The following is an 11,003-nucleotide window of genomic DNA, read 5'->3' as shown; positions in this document are numbered from 1 at the left end:
GAGACCCCCCCCCATCAGGCCCCTCACAACTTGTCATTCTGTCTCAAATTTGAATATATCATGTATAAGAGAAAAGAACAAAACTGATAACATATTGGTTTTTCATAATTCAAGATGGCGATTCCTAGAGTTAAAGTGTCCTTGCCCTGAGAAAATCATAAAATCACAATGCCATCTAATTAGTTCAAGTGCATATTAAACTAAAGGTAATTTATTTGTCGAACGTTATGGTGATATGTTAAATTTAATGTATTTTTGGTATTAGGCTAAATTGTAATCTATTCCCTTATGTCAATGCAAATACTTTATTGTAATTTACTTAAGCGGCCTTCAGAGATTGAGAAGGTTAAATTTTCCAAAAGAATATTGTCTTTATATTAGATCAGGTAGACTTTATTTAATACATATAACACACATAGTTACTGATGTTTTAAGAAATAAAACTGTTGCAGTGTACCTGATTTTTTAAATAAACCCGTGCTTTTTGTTGAATTGTGGCATGCTTCAAGGACATTTATTTCAATGCGGTACTCTTTTAAAATAGACTAGAACACACCCGCGAAATCGCGGGCTTTCAGAGCGTGGTTGAAAGTATGTAAAGTGTTGTAGGAAGAATTTTGTTTTAATGACTTGAGAATTTTTATCCCTCCTCTTTTATTTCCATAATTCCCATTTTTTTTCTATTAATTTCATTATGAACATACATTTAGTATATTATGAACATTCAAGTCAGGAGCCTGTAAGTCAGTGGTTGTTGTTTGTTTATGTGTTATATATTTGTTTTTCGTTCATTTTTTGTACATAATTTAGGCCGTTAGTTTTCTCGTTTGAATTGTTTTACATTGTCATTTCGGGGCCTTTTATATCTGACTATGCGGTATGGGCTTTGCTCATTGTTTAAGGCCGTAAGGTGACCTATAGTTGTTAATTTCGGTGTCATTTTGGTCTCTTGTGGAGAGTTGTCTCATTGGCAATCATACCACATCTTCTTTTTTTTGTAATCAATGAATTTTTTTAAAAGATTTAATGACTGGAGAATTTCAGAAAAGGTATAAAAAGTCATAGGTACTTTGGGACAGGATAATTGTTTTTCTAGCCCGGCTCCTCTTTTTTCCCCAAAAATTCCTATTTTTTGGTTTGTTCTCTGTTAATTTTAATAACACATAAATAATTTTAGCGCTTATCTGTATATTATAAACATTCATAAAGGGGCCGGGGGGTCGGAGGGGTCACGATCCCGATATCCCGGGCTTAAAAACATGAAATCCCGAGGTCCCGAATTTAATAATAATTAAATATCCCAACATCCCGAAATTCCGAGCTTAAAAACACCCGATCCCGACGTCCCGAAAAAGGTCCTGTATTTGTAAAGCAAAATTATATCCGGGTGAAATTTGATCCGGAGGAGAAAATGTCACAGTAGTTGTTGTTATTTTTTTATCCGGAGGAAAATATTTCCCTGGGATATTTTTTCCTTTGCCATGAAATTCTATCTGGGTAGTTAACTTATTGAATAGTTATTAGAAAAAAACTTATCCTTTAAAAATACTATGAAATAATACATGTAATAATAGTGTATTTGAAATAAACCAAATTTGTTAAAAAAAAAATGTATTATAATGGGAAATAATTTCACAAATTATCCTTGAAAAAATTTCCTGAAATATTCAAGTCAATATCATCCTTTTAAAAAGAAAATTATCATGAAACATAGGGAAGAAAACCAGAAGTAATTTCAAAGATCGTAATTGTAAAAATAATATCATGATTAAATAAGGTTAGTGAAATACATGTAAAAGTGAGTTGTTTTCAGATCTCAGTACAAATATAAATTTAGAAGTAAGGTAAAAATATAGTTGCATTACTACTGTTAACAGGAATAGAAGAATTTGATTATGATGATATTTTAACTATATAAATAGTTTTTTCTGGGGACAGAGATGTAGTTGTTGATTATATGTCTTATATGGAAATCAGATAAATCATAGCATAACAATATATTGGAACAAAAGCATGTTTAACAGCTGGATAGTTTTTACCTGTGAAATGTTATCTGTCTTATATTAAATCAAGTTGTAAGTCATCTTTTTATATAAATGAAAATATAAAAAATAAGATTAAAGGAAAAATTTCACTATAAAATAGATTCAGAAATATATTATATTAATTTCTTTAAAATATAAATCGCTCATAATTACCTCCCTTTGAAAAATTATGCAAATTTGGTCTACCTTTGTGAAACATTTTATAATTGTAGTCAGGTATATATTGATTGTGAGTAACTTACATAGTAGTTAATGGGACTCTATTTCACACGGTTCTGTGAAATATAGTACGTCAAATATATACCGGTACATACTATCCGCATAACACAGATAGATTTTCACTCCTCTGGAAAAAATCAACCTGTGAAATGCCATGCCTGGAAAAAAATTACCGGTACAAATTATCCTCAGGATAAAATATCACAGAGGAAGAAATAAACCGTTACATATTCGTAGTATATGTATGTTAAAAACGCAAACCGGAAGTCTAATCTGACTTAAAATTTCGTCCAATGACGGAAACATATCCGGACGCCTTTTTTCTCGTTTTTCTCCCAAAATAACTCAATCTGAATAATCATATGAATGGATGACAAATGCGACTATGCACTATACCTATAGGACACAGAGGCATGATAATTAATTTATTGTGGAAAGAAGAGAAGCGACACCCAAATGAGGTCTTCTCGTTTAATAGTATAGATTACATTTATGATTTATATATTCAATATCTATAGAAAATTTGAATATGCCTACTTCTGGCACATTTTAATTACTATTTTTGGCATTAGATAAATATACTGTATTATACATGTACTTCCTCAGAAAAATAGACCTACGCTTATTGTCCACCACGCCACTCATTGCAGGCGACATGGAAACACTGTGTGTCCTTCTGTCCATCTTTGCGTCCGTCCAGTTTTCAGTATTTCACCTGAACAATAAATGTATTTACACTTTTGATATTTAGCTGAAATATATCTTTGAATGACCTTATCTGCTCCGATCCTCCGAATAGACGTATTTACACTTTTTGCAAATTTGTCCGCCATTACGTAAAATCACACAGGTTCCCCTAAACTTTGACATCACAATTCAAAACATTTGATGTCACTTTTAAAAATTGATTGTTGCTTTACGTCAGCTGGTTACTCATAGGAGATCTAAGGTTATTCGAAGGCAAGATTCAGCTTAATACCAAAAGTGTAAATACGTTTATGAATTCTGATGTCAAGCAACAATAACTTTTTAATTGTTATGCCGATTTTTATATTACTTATATGATATATCAGAAGTTCATGTCAGCAATATCTTGGACAAGTGTGAAATTTGGTGCCGATCATTTATTTTTGATTTAAATATATTTAGATACAGGTTGGGATTTTTATCCCCCTTTTGTCCCCAAGTTGTGTTGTTAGTGGACCTGGTTTTCAAATTCCCTTTTAAATCAACAATTATCACTGAACTAGTATATATTTTTTTAGGGGCCAGTTGAAGGACGCCTCCGGGTGCGGAAATTTCTCGCTACATTGAAGACCTGTTGGTGACCTTCTGCTGTTGTTTTTTTCTATGGTCGGGTTGTTGTCTCTTTGGCACATTCCCCATTTCCATTCTCAATTTAAATTGTCTTTTTAATTTAAGTGTGTGTCTTTAATCGCCCTTCTTTTTTTGGCCCTTTGATACTTATGCTTTAAATGCCAGGACTCACTACTTCAGAATTATAGGGAGAAGTGACTTCTATTTTTGAAACCGATAGGGAGAAGTGGTGAGATTTGAAAGAGAAGTGCTCATTCGCGCGGTGTGCTGCAATGTTTGGATTTTACAATAGTATAAAGGGCAATATGTAAATAATGTTCTTTTTATATTGTTCAATTCATATCTAAGTAAAAAAATTACAATTAAAGTTACATTTGAAATTAAAAGTTGTTTAAGTTTTACTATTTTTAAGTTCTTGTGAAAAACTACCAACTAAATATCTAGCACTAAAAAAAAATAAAAAAATTTAAAAATGTAAAGAAATTATTATATATCAATTACAATTTAATTTAAAATTATCTTGTGTATGAAATTCAGTGTTTCTAATAAAAAAATATAAAAGTTATTAAGCTGGGCCATAATATATTGATATTAGTATGGTAGTCTCAGAGTTAAGCAACTTTAATCAATAGTTTGAAACAATCCATAAAAAATATAGGGAATTATATACACCAATCAATTAGATCATGTAGATGTAACCAAAAGTCTCTTTATGCGTGTGGAATGCGTAATTTTTATACGACCGCAAAATTTGAAAAATTTTTCGTCGTATATTGCTATCACTTTGGCGTCGGCGTCGTCGTCGTCGTCCGGCGTCCGAATACTTTTAGTTTTCGCACTCTAACTTTAGTAAAAGTGAATGGAAATCTATGAAATTTTAACACAAGGTTTATGACCACAAAAGGAAGGTTGGTATTGATTTTGGGAGTTTTGGTCCCAACATTTTAGGAATTAGGGGCCAAAAAGGGCCCAAATAAGCATTTTCTTGGTTTTCGCACTATAACTTTAGTTTAAGTTAATAGAAATCTATGAAATTTTGACACAAGGTTTATGACCACAAAAGAACGGTTGGGATTGATTTTGGGAGTTTAGGTTTCAACAGTTTAGGAATTAGGGGCCAAAAAAGGGCCCAAATAAGCATTATTCTTGGTTTTCGCACAATAACTTTAGTTTAAGTAAATAGAAATCAATGAAATTTAAACACAATGTTAATGACTACAAAAGGAAGGTTGGTATTGATTTTGGGAGTTTAGGTCCCAACAGTTTAGGAATTAGGGGCCAAAAAGGGACCCAAATAAGCATTTTTCTTGGTTTTCGCACCATAACGTTAGTATAAGTAAATAGAAATCTATGAAATTTAAACACAAGGTTTATGACCATAAAAGGAAGGTTGGTATTGATTTTGGGAGTTTTGGTCCCAACAGAATAAGGGGCCCAAAGGGTCCAAAATTAAACTTTGTTTGATTTCATCAAAATTGAATAATTGGGGTTCTTTGATATGCCGAATCTAACTGTCATGACTGTGTATGTAGATTCTTAACTTTTGGTCCCGTTTTCAAATTGGTCTACATTAAGGTCCAAAGGGTCCAAAATTAAACTTAGTTTGATTTTGACAAAAAATGAATCAGTTAGGTTCTTTGATATGCTGAATCTAAAAATGTACTTAGATTCTTGATTTATTGGCCCAGTTTTCAAGTTGGTCCAAATCGGGGTCCAAAATTAAACTTTGTTTGATTTCATCAAAAATTGAATAAATGGGGTTCTTTGATATACCAAATCTAACTGTGTATGTAGATTCTTCATTTTTGGTCCTGTTTTCAAATTGGTCTACACTAAAGTCCAAAGGGTCCAAAATTAAACTTAGTCTGATTTCAACAAAAATTGAAATCTTGGGGTTCTTTGATATGCTGAATCCAAAAATGTACTTAGATTTTTTATTATGGGCCCAGTTTTCAAGTTGGTCCAAATCAGGATCTAAAATTATTATATTAAGTATTGTGCAATAGCAAGTCTTTTCAATTGCACAGTATTGCACAATGGCAAGAAATATCTAATTGCACAATATTGTGAAATAGCAAATTTTTTTTTAATTAGAGTTATCTTTCTTTGTCCAGAATAGTAAGCAAGAAATATCTAATTGCACAATATTGTGCAATAGCAAGATTTTTTTTAATTGGAGTTATCTTTCTTTGTCCAGAATCAACTTAAATCTTTGTTATATACAATATACAATGTATATTCACTTTTTACTACCAACTGATAAATTATAATAAATAACATTCAGTGATAACAAGCAGTTTTTTTTACATCTTAATATTTTATGATGTATTTAAATGAGTAGTTATTGTTGCAAACTCCATTAGAAATTTTAATTGAGATTAGTTTTGGAATAAGGGAAAGGGGGATGTGATTAAAAAAATTGGGTTCAATTTTTCTCATTTGAAATTTCATAAATAAAAAAGAAAATTTCTTCAAACATTTTTATGCCCCACCTACGATAGTAGAGGGGCATTATGTTTTCTGGTCTGTGCGTCCGTCCGTCCGTCCGTCTGTCCGTTCGTTCGTTCGTTCGTCCGTCCGTTTGTCCGTCCGTCTGTCCCGCTTCAGGTTAAAGTTTTTGGTCAAGGTAGTTTTTGATGAAGTTTAAGTCCAATCGACTTCAAACTTAGTACACATGTCCCCTATGATATGATCTTTCTAATTTTAATGCCAAATTAGAGTTTTTACCCCAATTTCACGGTCCACTGAACATGGAAAATGATAGTGCGAGTGGGGCATTCGTGTACTGAGGACACATTCTTGTTTTGAGAGGATTAATATTCAACAGCATAGTGAATTGCTCTAAGAGAAAACAAAAATTTTAAGTTCATTAGAACACATTCATTCTGTGTCAGAAACCTATGCTGTGTCAACTATTTAATCACAATCCAAATTTAGAGCTGAATCCAGCTTGAATGTTGTGTCCATACTTGCCCCAACCGTTCAGGGTTCAACCTCTGCGGTCGTATAAAGCTACGCCCTGCGGAGCATCTGGTTCCCTTTGGGATCAATATTCTATCAGCTGTTTCATCCGTGCGTCCGTAGTAATTATTGTAAAAGTACGGATTTCGGTCATAGCTGCTGCGGTTCAGATCCGTAGTTTAGAAATGGGTCAATGGCGGACGAATGCAAAAAAATTTACAAAAATAAACGATGTTTGACAAGTTATTTGGAAAGGAACATGACGTTTTTAATGCAATAAATGGATTAAAAATTTACTGGAGGCAACTTTTATCACGTTTAAATGAAGTAATAAACTTATTTTGCCGCCGAAATTTAGGTTGATGTACGTTTTCGAGTAACAAGCACCGGAACTTGCAGAAATGCACGAAGTGATAAAAAGTTGTATTTTTATCAAATAACCTGCTACACACTACGAAGACAATGCTTCAACCTCTTTTCTAAAGATAATGAATCGTTCATGTCTGAATTTCTTTAATTATCAATAAAAAACTGATGTTTCATCAACTTGGTAAAAATTGACGGAAGCGACTGAAAGCGAGTATCGTCATGGACAGGGCGACTTGTTTTCGCTTTTGGGGGTCGGGGAAAGCGAAGTGACGGTCGGGAAGGCGACTTCTTCGCCCAAGTCGCCTGGTAGCGTGAGCCCTGCATGCAGGAACTTTTGTAACAAAAAATTTGTTCCGGCTCACACTTTCTGTAAAAATGCCAACTTGAAACTCTGCAAAACACATGCAGTGTAAAGTAATTTGTTTTTTGAGACAAATTGAACTCCATTCTCTGTTGACAACAGGATACTGAAAATATTGTTGCAGAAAAAATGATTAAGCATATGATGTCTGATCAAAGAAAAAACGTGTATAAAATCATCAATTTATTTTTATCTGTATTTTTATCATGTTTATTATGTTACATTGTACTTTTTATTCAACTTGACACATTAAAAGTTACCTTATACTATGAAAGTTAAAAAAAAACATTGCCGTCACTACCATCAAATATATAATGTGCATACTATAGTATACACACCTAAAGACAGTACAATGTATATGAAAAGTGCTAAGCCTAAGGTAATCAAAAGCAATTTTTTTGAGGATATGATAGTAATCAGAAATCTGTTACTTTCAAACTTGTTTTATTTATACTAGACATAATGACATATGATAAATGGGGGCCATTGTAGCTGAGTGAGTGGTCTATGTAGTTCTACTACTGTAATCACTAGCCAGTCAACACTGAGGTTGTGAGTTCAAACCCCGCTCATGCTGGTGCACTCGACTCCAATCTTAATTGACTAGGTTTGACAGTTTTCCTATCGAAGGTTGGTGGTTTCTCTGGTACTCCCGCTTCCTCCACTAATAAAAACTGTATGCTATGAAATAGCACAAAATGGCTCCTAAAACACAAACAATCAATCAATCATGACATAAATGATCCTCTATCAAGGGTTTCGGTATAAACTGCTCTGTCACAGCTTTTGAGAAAGTGTTTACTACTACATGTACATGTATATGGATAAAAAAACCATTTACATAGCTAGGTTTGTATGATAAATTGCTACCATATGATTTAGACAGTGAAATAATGAATACCTTGATGTTGTAGAGATGGCGCAGATAGAGGATATGAAACCACCACTTGCTCCTGTAGCATACTTTGATGGTAGATTCCCTAATATAAACCAGGAAAGGTATTTATACATTTATCTTTAGAAAGAGAAATTAAAAGGGTTAGGAGAACCTGACTGAATTGATATTTATACATTTATCTTAAGGAAAGTAAAGCTGTATTAGCAAAATGATTAGTACAATGTAGTACCTGACTAAATAAAGATCTCATTTAATGAACAGGTAGCTCTCTATGGGTTTTGATGTAAAGTAAAAGATGACCAACAAATAAACATTTAGTGAACTTGTGCAAAATTCACATACATGTTCATGTTCATTGTGAAATTTGAAAGTACAAATGCACATAAAAAACTTTGATATATATTTTTTTTTGGCAGGTTACTGAAGGATTTTAACATTAACAGCATACATGTTTAATTTAAAACACTATCTCAACATTTGAAGTGACATTTTTAATCTATAATTTAGAAATAAGAAGTATGATAGCCAAGGAGACAACTTTCCACCAGAGACCAAATGAATTAGAAGTTTACAACTTTATCAATCTGTATCACAGGCTTATATCTATACTGTACTAGACAGACTTTAATACCACACGAAAGACTGATATCTACACATTACACAATGTATAAATAACCCTTTATTACAGACTGACATTTCTGATACAAGTTTCCCATTAAAGATATCGTATTGGTGGCACATACTTGACATAGTGTATAAAATTCAAGAATGACTTGTGTGAACAATAAATAAATTTGTCTGAATCTATCATTATTTTTTTATCTCTGAAAAATGACAATATTTTTCATACGAAATGCAACATACAAATGAATTCATTGAGTGTTAACAAGCACATGCTGAAAATTTGTCTGAATACACAGTAACCTAAAATAAACAGTAATCTAGACAGTAAGAATTAATACTAAATAAAAAAACTATAAAAATTATTTTGATGTAAAGGATCAAGTTCATTTCCCTTTAATTGTCAAAATTGAATCAATTATAGATTTGCATATACATGTAGTATATAATTTATAATGAGTATATGGTGTAATAACACTATTTGATTTCAATAATTTTCAGAACATGTTACCAGGCCTTTAAAGACTTTATTATCTGTGAGAGGATGAAAGGTGAAGGTTATCCAGGCTGCAGATATTTCAGGGATGTCTACAACTCAGTTTGTCCAAATCATATAGTAAGTTTATTTAGTAAAGTGTCTGTCATGGTGTAAACTTTTGTTTTAGTGTTCTTGTCTTGTGGGTATGGATATGAACAACTCACAACACATCATTGAATGAAATCAGGTTCAGCTGATAAATGTTATTGAAAGTTACCTGATGTAATAAACTGTTCAATGCCTAACAAGTGTTTAAATATTTTAGCTAAATTTGCTTGATTTGTTAATATTTGTATTGTTTATGAAATATGCATATATGTTAAACCTTATTCTCATTCTGTCTTTCTGAAATAGTACTGTTACATGAGTAAGCGATGGAGTCTTTGTGTCATTTAAGTTGACCCAGGATTGACAAGAGATTATGGTATTGGTCCAAATCTTACTTATTATCTTACCTCCTATAAATTTCTAGGAATATGATTGGTTAAAGCATCCGTGTGAAGATCGTGTATATTTGATATTAGGGTAGTAGGGAGGCGTGGCTTATTTAATACACGGTTAGTAGTGGAGTTATATTCCTTTATATTCCATATTAGGTAGTAGTGAGGCGGGGCTTATTTCATACAAGGTTAGTAGTGGTGTTACGTCCCTTTATGAAAACAAAACGGAACTGAGAAAAAATCTTAAAGGTTTCAACAGACGAAGAAAATGATGACTAAGATTGAAATAAATTCATTAAACACATTTAAACCTAACAAGTTGTTATCGTCGGCTATTGTTCTTGTAGGATCAATGGAATTAGTTTCTTAATGCTAACAGTATTGAAGACTGGCTTGCTCATTTTGATAGATCACAAGTATAAATTTTACATGTTAATCTAGTCGGTAAGATAAATTCGTTACATAGTGTGCTAGTGACGTAATACGGTATATATGGGGTCAGTAAATTCCATATTCAGAATCGAGCTTTGCTCTCACCCCATATGGATATAACTGACCCCATATATACCGTATTAGGTCACTAGCACACTATGTAACTAATAATGTTTGTAAAAATATGATATTGACTTAGGTGTTTAAAAATTAATGATCATGAAAAGAGTTATGCAAAAAATATAACCGTCTTCATTATTTTTTCAGATTGAGAAAAGGAAAGATGAAATAGATAAATTGGCATTCCCAGAATAGAGTGTACCAATGGACCACACTGTGTGAATGAAGTGATCATAGACAATATCCATGTTGATATATAAGAATGTATTGATAAATAAAAAGTTCTCATGTTTATCATCTAATGGTTTCTATTGGATTTTGTTGTGGTTTTGTCTCATCTATGACAAAAGTCTCAGAATGCACGACATTGGGAATAATGAGATGATTACAATCCTGTGTCTACCAAATGGAGTATTTGTATAATGCTATATATTTCAGAAGTACAATGTAGAAGACCTTGTATACAGATGCATTTTGTTACAAATTTTCCATCTGTCTTATGTCCATTGCTCTTGACCTCATTTTCATGGTTCAGCAATTGCTTCATGAAATGTGTTTTTTGTCCGGTGAATTTCTCACTAATAATGAGTAATACGATAACTATATTTGGTACTTGTCCATAATTCAGAGTTCACCTGACCTCTACCTCATTTCATGGATCAGTAATCAAGTTTTAAGTTAC

At 32.4% G+C, this 11,003-nt stretch overlaps 1 protein-coding gene across 1 annotated transcript; it reads left to right on the top strand.

Moving 5' to 3' along the window:
- Nucleotides 1-277: 277 nt before the first annotated feature.
- LOC143046245 (uncharacterized) lies at nt 278-10,613 on the top strand. The gene is made up of 4 exons (XM_076219294.1): nt 278-386; nt 8,187-8,271; nt 9,293-9,407; nt 10,469-10,613. The coding sequence occupies exons 2-4, from the start codon at nt 8,189-8,191 to the stop codon at nt 10,514-10,516; spliced, it is 246 nt and encodes an 81-aa protein (XP_076075409.1). The 5' UTR covers nt 278-386; nt 8,187-8,188; the 3' UTR covers nt 10,517-10,613.
- The last annotated feature ends 390 nt before the right edge of the window (nt 10,614-11,003 follow it).

The sequence above is a fragment of the Mytilus galloprovincialis genome, chromosome 9 (genome assembly GCF_965363235.1).
Source record: "Mytilus galloprovincialis chromosome 9, xbMytGall1.hap1.1, whole genome shotgun sequence".
In the NCBI taxonomy this organism is placed as follows: Eukaryota; Metazoa; Mollusca; class Bivalvia; order Mytilida; family Mytilidae; genus Mytilus; species Mytilus galloprovincialis.
Note: the sequence above shows the minus strand (reverse complement) of the source record. Positions and strands in the feature narration are given on the sequence as shown.

Bases quoted from the DNA above. Each gene is read 5' to 3' on its own strand.
- LOC143046245 (XM_076219294.1), top strand. From the start codon at position 8,189: ATGGCGCAGATAGAGGATATGAAACCACCACTTGCTCCTGTAGCATAC. The intron at 8,272-9,292 runs GTATTTATACAT...AATAATTTTCAG, and splicing joins CCTAATATAAACCAGGAAAG to AACATGTTACCAGGCCTTTA. The intron at 9,408-10,468 runs GTAAGTTTATTT...TTATTTTTTCAG, and splicing joins CAGTTTGTCCAAATCATATA to ATTGAGAAAAGGAAAGATGA.